General features: G+C 38.7%; 2 protein-coding genes across 4 annotated transcripts; both read right to left on the bottom strand.

Moving 5' to 3' along the window:
- Window positions 1–66: 66 nt before the first annotated feature.
- On the bottom strand, window positions 67–3,264 carry ttc32 (tetratricopeptide repeat domain 32). The gene is made up of 3 exons (XM_010740693.3): window positions 3,097–3,264; window positions 2,742–2,908; window positions 67–791 (listed from the first exon to the last, which is right to left on the bottom strand). Exons 1-3 carry the CDS (start codon window positions 3,210–3,212, stop codon window positions 664–666), a joined length of 411 nt encoding a protein of 136 aa, XP_010738995.3. The 5' UTR covers window positions 3,213–3,264; the 3' UTR covers window positions 67–663.
- A 5,131-nt stretch (window positions 3,265–8,395) lies between these two features.
- Window positions 8,396–14,804, bottom strand: matn3a (matrilin 3a). Of its 3 annotated transcripts, XM_010740690.3 has the most exons (7): window positions 14,556–14,804; window positions 12,784–13,290; window positions 10,977–11,552; window positions 9,815–9,940; window positions 9,366–9,470; window positions 9,077–9,146; window positions 8,396–8,977 (listed from the first exon to the last, which is right to left on the bottom strand). In XM_010740690.3, the coding sequence occupies exons 1-6, from the start codon at window positions 14,719–14,721 to the stop codon at window positions 9,091–9,093; spliced, it is 1,536 nt and encodes a 511-aa protein (XP_010738992.3). In that variant the 5' UTR covers window positions 14,722–14,804; the 3' UTR covers window positions 8,396–8,977; window positions 9,077–9,090. The 3 variants fall into 3 exon arrangements, with proteins under 3 accessions (XP_010738992.3, XP_010738993.1, XP_027139834.1); XM_010740691.3 differs by lacking the exon at window positions 12,784–13,290; XM_027284033.1 differs by lacking the exon at window positions 10,977–11,552.
- Between the last annotated feature and the right edge of the window lie 399 nt (window positions 14,805–15,203).

Raw genomic sequence — 15,203 nt, forward strand, 5'->3', positions numbered from 1 at the left:
AACACAAAAAGGCTGATCTGTATGTGTGCGGAAGAAATACACATAAATCAGTTGTTTGATAAAAAAAAATAATTTATTGTTCACTGATTGCAAACAGGTATACATTTGTGTTTTGCATCATAGATATTTAGTTTTCTTAATTATTCAAGTAATTCATAGTCAAAGGAAGCTAACAAGAGTTCAGTTTAAGACACAAAACATGTTTTTCCCTTTGCAGCCTTTTCATCATTACTGCATTCTACGCCTTTATGTTTAATCACAATCCTCCTCCTAGTGTCTTTATTGCTGACAGTAAAACCGATGCTCATTGTTTCACCTGGTGTGCCTGGGTCGATCAGTCTGCGCTCTGAGACTTATACAATGGTCTACTTTCATTTATTTCATTTCATTACAATTATTCCAACTGGAAGAGTCTGGAGTCAGTGCAGGACAGGAATAATCAAGGCTCTGTTTAACGAAAATTTAGATAAGTGCTGCGACTGATCCAGTAAGTTTATGTGCTTTATGTTAAACTGTTAATCTTCAGATTAAATAACATCGTAATTTGTTATAGGACAGCCGTACCAACATTTCAGTCAATTGACAACAGTTGAATATAAATGTTTCCTTTAGCCACCAAATTTCACCATATAAAGAACATTTACTCTATAGTTAATGAGGTTGTCAGTATCCCCTATTTATCTTGTGCTGCTGATCCAGAAGTGTCTGTTGCAGGCTCTCTTTGGCATCTTCAAAATCTGGATTGAGCTTTAATGCTTGCTGGAAGTCACTCTTGGCATCGTCGAAAAAACCTGTAAGATAATAAAAGAAAACGTACGAGTTTGTGATTTGTAATGTCCTGTCAAGCTTGTTAAGGAGTCAGCAGTTCTGTTTTCTGGGAGGCATCGGCAGCACAAACGGGTACACAGCTCCATCTAGTGTTTTAGGAAAGAGCACACCAGACTGAATATGTACACATAGAAACACCCCTCTTCGTCAAGAAGTGATTAGAACCAGAGTCTAATCTCTGATGTATACGAAAAAATTGACACCAAGATGTAAGAAGTTTCGTGCGAAAAGGAACAGGAAGCTTGTGATAGAAATTTAAAGGAAGCTTGGTTCTTTTGACACTGATAACACTCATGTTTTTATTTTATAAAACATGCACTGAACCAATGTTTTCCACTGGTTGGTTAACTAATCTCATTGTTTATAGGAAGTGGTTAAAGTCTTTCAGGAAACTGTAAATCACAGAGAGTTGAAGCTGAGCAGCTGGAAGACATCAGAGGGAAAACCAGCAAACATTCTGAATAAAATCTGATCATAGATGCACAGAGCAGCTTTCAGAATCAAACACGCACTAAGCCAATGTTTTTCACTGGTTGGTTTACTAATCTCAGTGTTTGGTGAGTCACATGAATTATAGGAGTTTGATGTATTTAAATAGAAATAGAAAATCCCGGGCTTTCAGACATGTTTGAGTGTTTTCCATTCAAGAATGTGTCTATGTACTGTCCAAATCTGAATTTAATAAAACTTAACTGGACTGGACTGGACTTACAGGTGGGTGACAAATTAAAGTAAAAAAATGAAATGTTGGGCCATCTCTAACTCTAGTGGAAGGATAGACACCACTCTTCCAAAACAGATTACTGTATCGCCTGTATGGAAGCATCTGCATTGAGTGTTTCTTCACTGTGCCACCTCCTCCACTAATCAGATTATCGGCGGTTCAATCCCCAGACCGGCTCCTCCAGTTTGTGTGTTGAAGAGGTCTTTAAGCAAGATGCTGAACCCCAAATTGCTCTGGATGTTGTGCAACCGGTGTGTAAAGGTGTATAAATGGTGGTTAGCTCCTAAAACTAATGAGCAGTTGGCACCTTCCATGGCGGCCAATGCCATCAGTGAATGAATGTGTGAAGGAGAAATGTAGTGTAAAAGCAGAAGACTAGACTTGATTGTTGTGGAGAAATTGCTGAAGTCAAAGGTCAATGGTGTGGTCAGGAAGGAAGAAAGTGTTAAAGTGTTCAGGAGCCTCTGATGTCTTATGCTGTATTATTTATCGAGGCTTAGCAAAGGAGAATTAGAGACACTCTCAAAGTTCATCAGAAGTGCCTGAGTCGGTCTCACATTCTGCCCAACTCATCCTGGTGGATCGACTTTAAACCCAAAGATAACACACAAATACTATATGCCCAGAATTAGTCAAAGGGAATGTCTTTACCCATGCAGGTGTTATTGTCAACATATTCTAGTCAGAGACACAGATGTCTGTTTACGCAGATTGGAACGTATCCAGGGAGGGGAAGGCAGCAGCAGGTCTCTTCGACCCTGGCCACCACAGTGTTGAGATAGACTGGCACCTGGTCAAAGCCAAACAACTAATACTGCCGAGGTCCTGAAGGCCCCCACATGACCTTGTTACCTAAGGATAGAAAATTCCATAACATTTACCATTTATTTATTTATTTATTTATTTAAGGTTTTTCTTTTCATTTCTGACCCACTCCTATGTAGGTATAACTTATTTTTTAAAAATGTTTTTATGAATTAATTCCTTCTTGAATACATGAATACATTTTTAATTTCGCTTTGGACGTAAATTTATAATAAAAAAGGACAAAATATTGAAAAACATCACACATTTGACATTTATTTTGAAGGACCGGAAGTAGTTTTATTTTGTTGGGGGCTTGAAGATGACAGCTGTTTGTAGTCTCTCTGCTTGTGCTTGTGGTGAAACAGTGTCCACGCACTCTTACCTAGTCTGTAGTGGATGAGTCCTCTGTTGTAGAAAGGTGTTTCAAACCGGCTGTCGCTCTGTATTGCGGAGGTGTAGTCCTCCACCGCTTCATGAAAATCCACCCGGAGGTACTTTATCTGTCCGCGGTTGTTAAAAGCAGTGGCCACTTTAATAGCTTCACACTCTCTGTGGAAATATGACACAATCAAAGACGGTTTCCATGACAATAACACTGAAGAGATAGAGAGAGAGAGACGTTAACTAACAGTTAGCTAAAGCCGAGGCACAGAATTTCACGGGTAACAGAATATAGCGTAACACCAGCGGCTGACAGTTAGCACGTTTAGCGTGTAAAAACGATACAAAAACAGTACCTGCACTGTAAACAGGAAGAGATAAACTTCGTGTACAGTTCCTCAGCCTGTTTGTAATTCTGTCTTTTAAACTCAGAGTGTGCTTGTTCGAGTATTTGTGAATTATCTTCCTCCATGGTCGACTAACTTCTGTGACCGTTTGTTTTTGCAACTGCGGATGTGACGTCACTCAAGACGACGTCCAATCGCGTTGTAGTGCGTCTCAAGTGGGCGGGGCTTACAGCCAACACTGAACTAGAAGAGAAATATGATACATAATAATAATAATTAAGTGACATACTTTTCAATTAAATCATCACTTTGATTTCACTTATTATTATGCACTCTTGCCATATACCTCAAACTGAATCCACTTGTGGTCAACTACAATTTCTCCATATTGTTCATAGTACATTTCTAACATTTGTGATGCACCTTTCTCTATAAACCATTAACTCAAATATGCCAACATTTCTACATAGTTTACTGTAATGACACACTATCACACCAGATTAGCAGGTACTGATTGTTGTGGAGAAATTGCTGAAGTCAAAGGTCAATGGTGAGGTCAGGAAGGAAGAAAGTGTTCAGGAGCCTCTGATGTCTTATGCTGTATCTATCAATGCTTGGCTAAGGAGAATTAGAGACACTCTCAAAGTTCATCAGAAGTGCCTGAGTCGGTCTCACATTCTGCCCAACTCATGCTGGTGGATCAACTTTAAACTCCAAGTTAACACCACAAATACTACACGCCCAGAACTAGTCAAAGAAAATGTTTTTATTCATGCAGCATATTCTAGTCTGGAGACACAGATGTTTGTTTATGCCGACTGGAAAGTCAACGGCAAGCTATCTATTATGTCTAAGAAGACAGCAATAGGTCTCCTCGACCCTGGCCACCGCAATGTTGAGATAGACCGGCACCTACTGTTCCCAACCAAAGCCAAACACCTAATACTGCTGAGGACCTCAAGGCCCACACGTGACCTTGTGCAGCCTAAGGATAGAAAATTCCATAACATTGATGATATTGTAGTGACCAATGCATTGAAAAAAACAACAAACTGAATTACCTTACCCCTTGACATCCAACTAATCACTAATAAATCATCCTTTAAAAAGAATATGCAGAGGCATTTATTGCCCTGCAGATGACAGTATTGTATAATTATTTTTAATCATAATCGGTAAACGATTTCAAAATATATCTACATGTATGTACAGTGTCGACTGGTTTTGATTTGTATATGAATTTGAAAGTTTTTTTTCTATACATTAATGCAATTAATGTTTATTATATAATGTATTGGTGATGGTGATGTATCTTTGCCAGGAAGATTAGGTGATTGCCATGACATCAAATAATAGGGATCCTTTAAATAAACAATAATCAATAACCAGCACAATATGTCACACATCCATTTGTTCCTTCTATATGTATATATTCAGTGTGTATGTTTACACTATGTATGTACACTACATATGTATTTATTATTAACCGACTATTATCCTCATGTTATTATCTTTTGTAGATAACAGCCCATAAATCAATTTTCTGACGTATAAAATCAAATTTTTTTTAGTAACAGCAGGTGGCAGACTTGACTCAGAGCTCAATAAATCAAGGTTGTGCGTCATCGGTCAAAGTACTGTTGGTGTTCAAAGTTCAAATTATATGTAGTAAAAACATAAAATGTAGTCAGTGGCTTCCTATCTGGAATTATATTATCATGTCAATAGAGATGTTTTTCATTTTAAAGATTACAGACAGTCACACCAGTCTCAGGAAACTCGCTGCAGTAAATACATAACATAAGAGGCAACCCATGAGCAAACTGGTGAGAAATTCTTATACGGTCTCCAAGGTGAAGAAGTCAACTGTCCTGGTGAAAAATGACACCTTGAGGAAGTAGAGGTCACTCACAGGCATGCACTTCCCCTTTTGCGGACCATTTCTCTCCAGACTGTGTGGACGAGTTGAAATAGATCAAACGGAGACCAGAGGAAGAAGATGTAGTCCACTGGCTGTTGACACTGTTAAGACAATGACATTAACATACAACCTGTGATTAGCTGTAGGCCTTTATAACACATGATTCAAAAGATGTCTGCATCCCAAAACATCCAGGAAGTATATAAAATATAGGATGTACACATCTGTGAATTCATTAAATAACAAAACTCTAGTTGTTTCTCATGCATTTGAATGTGACAAAATGACCTGCTTACAGTCATTAGAGATCAGATTTGTTTATTTGAGGCCATTTAAAACTCGTTAAAGTTATGGAAAGTCTTATTTTGGCGAGGTCAATCTGTAACAGCCGAAGTAGTGTGTTATGTTCAGGAAGCTGCCGCTTCTTCTTGCACCCTAAATGTTGCTGTTTGCTGAGAGAATTAACACAAAGTATCAAAGCCCACTTTGTTCAGGCAGAACCAGGACGAACATCCATCACGCACGTAAATCCATAGGTTCCTCTTCACTGACAGTCTGTACATATCATTTCTGTCAAAATGTCTCAATGCTTCCCAAAGGTATTTCTCAACCAGATACTGTACCCAGTAAGATCTGTATATTTCAGCTTGGTTCATTCAGACTGCAAAAGTAGCAAATGCAAAACAAAAAGAAAACACTGATACAGATACTTATTAAACACTGTTTTAAAGAAAAAGCAAACCTCAAGGTGCGCTCACAAGCCTTTTTCAGAGATTTCAATTGGATTTTCCTCAGCCGATGCAATTGGTGATTAAAGTACTATTTCCAAGGTCAGGAATAAGCCGTCATGCTCAATAGAAAAAGATGATTTGAAACAGAAAATATTTAAAATATTTAGAGGTAATTTTTGTCAGGATGTCCATTTTTTTGAAAGGCAAATGTCTCTTTTTTGACAAAAATAATTAAAAAATGATTTGCAAAAGTGAAACAAACTAAAAACAAAACAGCAAAACATTTTAAGTAGTTATTTCAAGTATTTTATTCATTTTACCACTGTGATTATTTGCTTTACTAAATACAGACATTTAACAGCTTGTTGTTAATAAATTAGCTATGTTTTAGCTTGTAATGTAATGTAATTCAGACATCAGTATCAGTAGTAGTTTGGGCGACATTGTACATTTCATTTTTAGGATCATTTAAACTAGAATTTCCCATTTTATACAACCACACATGGTTACTTTAAACATCCTCAGTCCATTTCTCAGTTTAAGTATTTGTGAGGATTATTAAAATATTCATTCTAAGTTTAAAGAAAAAAATATTTGAAATATTCTCTATATGGCCCATAAAAAGTATAAATGAAACAGATCACTGTTACTGTTTTGAGATATTTAATATAATCTACTGTATCAATATACAATTTGATTATAAAACCTCAAAAACAGGGATGTATTGCACCAGACTTTATGTGTCTTTTCCACTTCTCAGAGGTGTGCGAGTCCCATTCATCTTCCTCCACTTCCAAACACTGGTGGCCTCACCTCGCTGACCGCCTGTGTGTGTGGTAGCCATGAAAGCCTCTGAAATAGCAAACAAACATAAAACAGCTGCCTGGTTAAAGGAAGGAGGGAGAGAATCCAAACCAGACTAGAGGTAAACGTTGGCGTGTTGACTCTCTGCCTCACACAGACGGTGCAGACAGAGGCTCTCTGTTGTCATGGCTGTTTCAGGCAAATAAGCCAACTCATTCCAGAGGTAACACGATGACCCCCGTCTGTTGTTTTTTGGCAATGCTGAAGGTGTAAAAGAGACATGATGGTGATAAAAGAGTGCAAAAACACATGATGGTGTAATGTGTGTAAGAGAGGTGTTAAAATAATTAACCTGCATATCAACTCAGATGAATTAAATAAATAACTCTGCTCAGTCGTAGGTACATTTCAGACTTTAATCCAGCTTTATTTTGAATTCATTTCACTGAATGTGTGTTTCCGAGAAAGAAGGGTTAAGGGTTAGGAAGTGATCATCCCCTGACCTCAGATTTTAGAGCAGTTTGACAGGCAAAGTGAATTATAACACATTGTTAACAGAAATGTCAGAGCTCCATCATCATGTTTACCTTTCTATATTGACACAGAAATACATAGATGGTATTTACAGTTATATAAGAGAGACTGTTATAATGCCTCTTTTGTATCCACAGACACATTTTAGAGCGATACATTAATTCTCCCAAATACCAGACTGACAGTTTTGGCACAAAGTTTCATAAATATAGTGCAGGATTTATCATAATAATACTATTTTTTACTGAAGGAATTTTGACCTGAATGATCATGCATGAAACTCTGTATCACCCCTATTTAAGCAATAGTCTTTCAATATAGTCACATCCTGTTATTACCTCTCTATATAGTAGTTTTCACTGTTACATTCTGATCCTGGATTCCTGCTATGTGTGTAATTTACTGGGCAAGATGTTCACACGTTAGTGTTTTTAATTTTATAATTATCGAATTAAATTCTGCAGAGGACAGTCACTGTAGGGGGCTGTGGCCTCATGGCTACAAAGTGTGTGATGGTGTAACACCAGAGTGACAAACTGACCACCGCTCAGTAGCAGGAATAGAAAAAAAATCACTAGAGCTTTGACAATCACTTGGATCCAAGCAGCAACCTCCCTGGCTGGGAAATGACGCCAGTGCAGAAGTAGCAAAAACTGCAAGTCCTCAAACGTCCACTTGAGTCAATCTCCATAAGTCCCCATATTAAAATGTCCAACTTCACAGCAGAAGTAAACATGTTTACATCCTGGTACAAAAAACTATTTTGGTCTCTATAGCTAAATCCCCTGTTCATGACAAATCATATTAAGATTTATAGTTATGCATAATTTACATCGTGGCTGCTTTGATTGACCGCTGGATGCTTATTACAGATGCTTTGTGTAAGCAACCTGGCATCATTCAACGTGTCTCAGGCCCACCTATGAAGTATGTCTGCCCATTTTTAGATTAGCCAGGAGGCGACATCCAAGATGATGATGGCCAGAGCCACCACACTCACACTTCACAGCAGCTCTTCAGAAACATGTGGGTGACGTCACGAATACAACGTCCATTCTTTATATTGTCTTCTCTAAGATTTGTAAAAGTTTCTGTCACCTTGCTTCAGATCAGCCAATAGAAAAATTCAAATGCCATAGCCAGGTTTCAACCAGTAGAGGGAAGTCGCTATACATATTTATAGCACAATATGTAGAATTCAAAGAGTTTTCACTAAAATATCAAGATTTGGATCTGAATGAACAACATTATAAAATACACACATATTTTCAGCTGATAAAAGTAGTTTGAAGGTTTTATTAAAGACAACAGTGTGCACAACAACCTCCTTTGTGATTATTTTATTGTCTAATTTGTCTGTTTGGTTACATTTATAATTCTTATATATGTCATCTCACAGAAGATTAACGTTATCATTAATTACACATATGACAATAACACTTTGATAGTTAAACAATTGCAACTAAATATATAAAATATTTTAATGGTTGAATGCATCAGAGCATAAAGTCATTTTTCTGTTAAACTCTCTTACTAAGTAAATCCAGTTTGACACTTTCATAAAAACTACTATATACTATACATACTACTATATACAATATGCAACTTTGTACAACAGGACGCATAATACAGTACATGAGAACCAATGAAAATAATACTCTCTTTGGTATTATACACCACACATGTTCATATATAAATGTGTAGAGAAAATAGTGTAAATAGCTTTTACAGCAGTTTCATAAAAACTGTAGATATTGTTACTCGACGGTCCGCAGCAGTCAGTAACTTGAGGGTTGTTGGTTTATGAATCACAGCTTCACTTCATGTGTGGTTGAAGTCCATACAGTAGTTATGGGAGGGTGGGTGACAGGAAACACATGTCCAAACCAGCCTGCTGTCTCTGCAGAAAGTAAATAAACAAAAGGTCAAACTGTGTTTGGTGGATGGGAGCCTTTTTACTACAAATCACCCCAGAAGAAGAAAAGCTGCCAACACCTACCGCTGTGTCCAGCTTTAAGCGCGGCCCACCATGTTCTCCAGATGCTGTATTCTCCCAGACACATCGGCTAGTGAGAACAGTCAAGGAAACTCTTTTACGGGCTCAAGGAAACAATGAAAACAATGAGAAAAGGGTGGTCGTATTGCTCTCTTAAAACTTAAACAAGACGTACTGTTAAACTCGTGCCAGCAGGTAGAAATGAGCAGCTTTCACTTCAGTGAAATGTGCTGTAGAAAATGTGTGTTTATAATAAAATGTCTTCCATCTGAAACAAAAACAGGAAGGATATGCTTGGCTGTGAGCTGCTGGATGGCAGCCTGCGTCTGCTTCTGGAAAGCCAGTCTGGCTTCACATTTACAAGGATCCTCCACCACCACCTCCACCACCTTCACCGCTTCGCCAGGAGAAAGCAAATTTCACATCAGTGTAACAGCAGAGAGTGAAAAGGCACACAAAATACCACCGTTCTACATTTTCCAACCAGCCTGCCAAAGCTCAACCAAATAGAAACACATTTAAATATAAATACTTTTCAAAAATATTCTACAATATTTTAATTATAGTGACTCAATTCTAGAAGTCATTGGTCAGGATTTGTGCATCAGGCTGTTGTGATGTTGTGAAGCTAAACACATACTGTACATTGCTTTTACACATCTAGCTTTCGTTCTATCACTTCAGCTGCATCAATATCAGAGTAAAAAGTCACATTTGCTGCAGGAATCCACACGTTCTTACGTTTCAGGGAACAGGTTTTCTTGTCCGCGTTCAAGATATAACCATTCCGGCACTTGCAGTAATAGGAGGCGTTGCTGTTGACACATATGTGATCGCAGTCATGTCCCATGGCACACGGATCCAGACCTGGAACAAGCCAAGATTAAAGGATGGTGCAATCAAGACAGCAGCATGGATACAGTTTCATGTGATAGCATATTATAAGCAGGTATCTTGTGTTAGGTAAGGTGCTTTGCAGATTGAAAAAAAATCCTCTAAATCAGTTGATGATTATCAGTATGTAAACATGTTGACAAAAAAAAAAAGGCATTTATAGGGTTTTCCCAGTTTGTACTTGACCATGTGTCGCTTGCAGTGGAAAAACTTGGTCTTCACCACATCTCAGCCAAGGCAAACTGCTGTGTGGTGGACAACACAGGTAAAATCACAGAACCCTGAAGTACAACAGCAATATCAGTCATATGGACAAATGAGTTCATAAGTACAAGTGACTGGGACTCAAAACATCATACAGTAACATGGAAAACATTCAAGTTTACAGCAGAACCTCATTTGTCCAAATCTTTGAAATTCTTGTGTAGCAAAATCTGCAAATATCTGTAATTCAGAAATAGCTTCAGATTATTGAAATTTACAGAATTTTTGTGATTCATATACAAGTTTGTTTTGTGCAAGTTGTTTTAAGACTGAATGAAGCCATAGAAAGTCTTCACACAAGTCTATATTTAAGAGTATTTCAGTTTAAATGCCTTGAAATGAAAAAGTGAGGTTCTCCTGTACATTTAAATAATTTCAAATAAAAAAGGGATACATTCAAAGCACTCACCATAATGATGCTTTGCTTGCAGAACATTTAACTAATGATCACCATATTCATTTTTAAAAATAAGCTGAAAGTTTGGGGCTGCATGGCTCCAAGACTTTACACTGGTTTAAGTTTGCGACTACAAGCAAGTTCTAGTGCCGACATCTGCAGTCCATGTGGGGGTTGAGAGCATCTGGTATGTTCCCTCATGATTTCAGAGTTTATAATTCAACAAAAACACAGTAAATGATCCACAATCTGCAACAAAACCCCCTGAAGACTGTAGGTGCCCCTTACTGAGGAACTAGAACAAGGGTTAATGGTGGGGAAAGGGTCTTGTGTGTCTCTCTGTCCTACCGCACAGGGTCTCCCTGAATTTGGAGGTGAGCTTCTCGATAACACCGTAAGTCTCCACATAGAAGACGTGGTCCTCCAGAGGGATGCTGGCCATCTGTCTCAAGGAGGTCATGTCGGCACGGTCCACCCCGACAGCGTAGATCTCGATGCCTGTGGCCCGAGCTGCAGCAGACACTTCTTCCACCTGGTCTTGAGGTCTCCCGTCTGTCACAATGATGGCCACCTTTGAGATCTTCCTGGAGCGAGGACGGGCTCCAGATGGCTCGGTGAAGGCGTCATTCACAGCGGTCTTGATGGCGAGTCCGGTCATGGTGCCAGCTGCCAACGGCTCGATGCGGGAGATGGCTTTCTTCATGTCGGGCTTGTTGAAGTGGTGTTTGAGCAGGAACTCAATCTTGACTGTGCTGGCGTAGTTGACCACAGCTACTCTGGTGGCGTCAGCGCCCACGTCCAATGTGTCGACCATGTCAGCCAGGAATATCTTCACCTTCTCAAACTCACCAGGACGTACACTGCGAGAGCTGTCAATGATGAAGACCAGGTCCAGGGGACGACTCCTGCACTGAGACTCTGTCTCTGGTGATCAACCAAACGATGGCGGGATTAAGTCCATTTTACACTAAACCACTTCAGTTCATCACTCAGAGAAACAGTGAAGCATGTTGGTTACACAGTGAGAGTAATACAGTTAACAATCAGGGACAAAACACAGGACACTTTGGGATGCGCAATACACGTTCCCATAGTAACAAAAGGAAACTGTTGCGCATCACTGAGGTGGTAAAATAAAAGGTCGTGTATCAGGTGAAATAATATAGTATGCCACACCACATACTGCATCATTTCAGTGTTTCAACAGTCCATCAGAGACGTAATCACAGGACGTATCCTTTTATCTCATTTTCCCTGAAGGAAAAGGACGTTTGATGACCACGTGTAAAAAGTGACATCACACCAAAAAAGATGGAGACAGTGTTAGGGAGCCCTGCCTGTCCAATCACACACACATATACTAAACTACATTTCTGCAGTTTAGTGTCAGATCCTCTCTGCTTTCATTAATCGCTGTCCACATCTCAGATTGTTTCATAAATTCAAATAAGATAGATAATGAAGTGAATTTGTCTTTTTTTTAGAAAGCTACTTATTGTCTACCACCAATAAAAATATATCAATAGTTCAATATTTTGAGACTTTGATGAAAAGAACAATACTTTTATGTCTGTGCACTAAATAAACTAAAGCTTTCCATCGTTAGCTTTGCTTAGTGCAAAGAGAGACCTGGCCAGAAATGGCAGCCTAAGATAGACATCACATAGTTATATAATAACACACATCATTAATTTAAAATAATCACATATAATGCAACAAAACAGGACCAGAGATTCATCAACCTCGACTGTTTAAAACATCGTTTTAAATTATGATCCTTGCTCATGTAAGTGTTGAGTCTCGTGAGCTTTAGAGATGACGTTGGATAGATTTTGTTACCTCTGTCAGGCTGTTTGCCCCAGTTTACAGTCTTCGTGCTAAGACAGGCTAACAGTGTGTTTGCAGCAGCTTTGCATTTAAAGCACAGACATAAGCGTAATATCGATCTTCTTATCTCGCTCTCAGCAAGAAAGAGGGTAAGCATATTTCACAATTTTTTCCTCCTTCAAATAAAATTAAATCTCCTTTAAGTGGCTTTAAGTTTTTTTTATATTTCTATTCTCTCTCTCAAAGTGAAACAAAACAGATCTGACCTGTGAAAACATGGAGGAGTATTGGTTGGGTTGGAAAGCAAACCTGACTGGTAATATTCTACCTGTCTCCACAGCACTGATGGTGGTGATGAAGCCGCTTTGGGTACTGACCGGTAGCGTCACAGGAGCGGTGGTCTCCACTGGCGCCACAGTGGTCACCAACACTGGCATGATGGTTGTCAGCGGTGCTACTGTAGTTGCTGGCAGAGTTGGCAGCACTGTTGGCTCTGGTAGAGGTGGAAGTGTAGGGAGGTGTACCACAGGTGGTGTTGGTACTGTTGGGTCTGACTTTGTTGGGCATGGACCTTTGAATTTGTAAGGGAACGGGCCTTTGAACCTTTGATGGGGGTGTTGAACTACTGGTGGAGATAGGCCTTTGTATATATGGTGCATATGTGGTGCCACTGGCCCTTTGAATCTGTGGTGAAAGGGTGGCATGGGTACTGAGGGTCTGTGGTAAGTCACCGGAGGAGATAGAGGAATAGGTCGATACACTACCGGTGGAGGGATCCTTGGTGGCTGGTAGTGGTAGTGATACCCTCCTCTATACGTGTAATCACTTCTGTGAACTACAGCGCCACCAGAAAGGAAAAGTGATAGAGAACATTAGTAGGTTGAAAGTCGGTAAACAGGAAAGTTGTGTAAGTTGACATTGTAAAGTACGTTGTAGTGAAATGTACAACAACTTTTGATTTTCTTGGGAACACAGACAAATTATTAGTTGAAGCATGAGAGTAAGTTCAGCCAACTGGGTTTGTTTGCAACAAGCTGGGATTATCCCCGAATAGTGCTTGTGAAACACCCAGTCAAGAATTTCAGATTTCATGCATGTTGTGTTTGAGAAAAGTGCAAAATCCTGTTAGATTACATATTTATAATATAAATATCAGAATCAGAAATTAAATATTCAGAATATTTTATTTAGGAACTGTTTTAAAATGTAATTGACTTAATGAATGACTTAAACTACAAAACTAGTGAGATTCAAAAAGTCTAATGTGGCTTAAAATCAGTAGTGGAATCTAATGTAAGTACATTTACTTTACTTCAGCCCTTCAATTATATGCATTTATACTTCTACTTCCCATTTCAGATGGAAATATTGTACTTTTTACTGCACTACACTGATTAATAACTCTGCATCAACATCATTTTACACACAAAAACTTATTTAAAGTGAGCTCCACCTCTAAAATGCTGCTTACACATCCTGCAGATAATATACTGTTTAATAACATACTTCAATACTGAAAGGTAATTTTCCACATTTTTTTTAACTTTTAACTTTTCTGGTAAGACTTTACGCTTCATTAAAGTAAATTTTGTTTGTCAAAAGGTAGAAGAAGTATTTAAATCTTAAGTAAAACATGTAAAAATACTTCATTATGAGCAGTATAAAACTTTAATTGACTAAAAGAACAGAAGTATTACCAGGAGAATGCACTCAAAGTACTCTACACTCTACACTACGCACATTTGTATTCATATATCAGCCTTTTTAAGTTCATTTAATATTAAAATATTTCTGAGACCTCTTTGGACCTGAAATAGTTTTTAAATAGAGAAATTTAGAAGTGAAATGTCTCTGTCTGCTAAAAACTAGAGAGAACTAGAGGTCTCGGTAGATACTGCTTTTTTATTTTTCAAATCTCTAGCAAATCATTTAATAACCGTGTATGCTTTTAAAAAAAATGTAATGTAGAAGAATAAAGTAAGATATATAAGTTCCTAGAATAAATAAATAAATAAATATACTTCTCCCACCACTGCTAGAAAGTACAAACTATTTCAGAAACAATATTTGAACAAAATCTTTAGTTTCAGTCAAACTTACTTGCTGGATTCAGGGTCCTGGTCGGTGGTCGGCCATTATTTCTTGTCTGTGCGTAGCTTTGTGCGGCGATCATGTGCGGGTCTACCGCACCGTGGTGGTATGTGGCCAGAACATCAGACAGCAGCAGCGCGCTGCAGTACAGCAGGCAGAGGAAAGACTTCATCATATGTGCACACAGGGGTCCTCTCTGGTGGTCTGTCAGCCTGCTCTCGGTCTCTGAGGGTCCTTGGCTCAGCTCAGCAAGGGGTCTGACCGCCTCCACATATGAGGGGCTTATGAGTCCAGCACGTCAAACGGTCTGCCCAATCCAAAGGTGGGACTTGACCTTCAGGCCACGTAGAAGACGGTATGGAGGACGGTATAGAAACTGTCTGTCCATGTAAACAGGAACTTACAGGTCGAGGTTCTGACATGAAATAGTAGGATCAACACAGGTGTTACTGGTGACACTGTGTTTCAAAGCTTTGTCCACTGTTAGATATAACATGAGGTGGAGTAATGCTTGTCCTTATTTATTTGTTGGCCTAAAAAAATAGTCAAATTGAGTCTGAAATCAGCTTATAGAATAAAGTAGCTTAACTCTAAATACATTACAAAATAAAATGAAATGCTTCAGCACTGTTGGTGATTTGGGAAGTTGAGATTAAA

The sequence above is a fragment of the Larimichthys crocea genome, chromosome XI (genome assembly GCF_000972845.2).
Source record: "Larimichthys crocea isolate SSNF chromosome XI, L_crocea_2.0, whole genome shotgun sequence".
Taxonomy (NCBI): Eukaryota; Metazoa; Chordata; class Actinopteri; family Sciaenidae; genus Larimichthys; species Larimichthys crocea.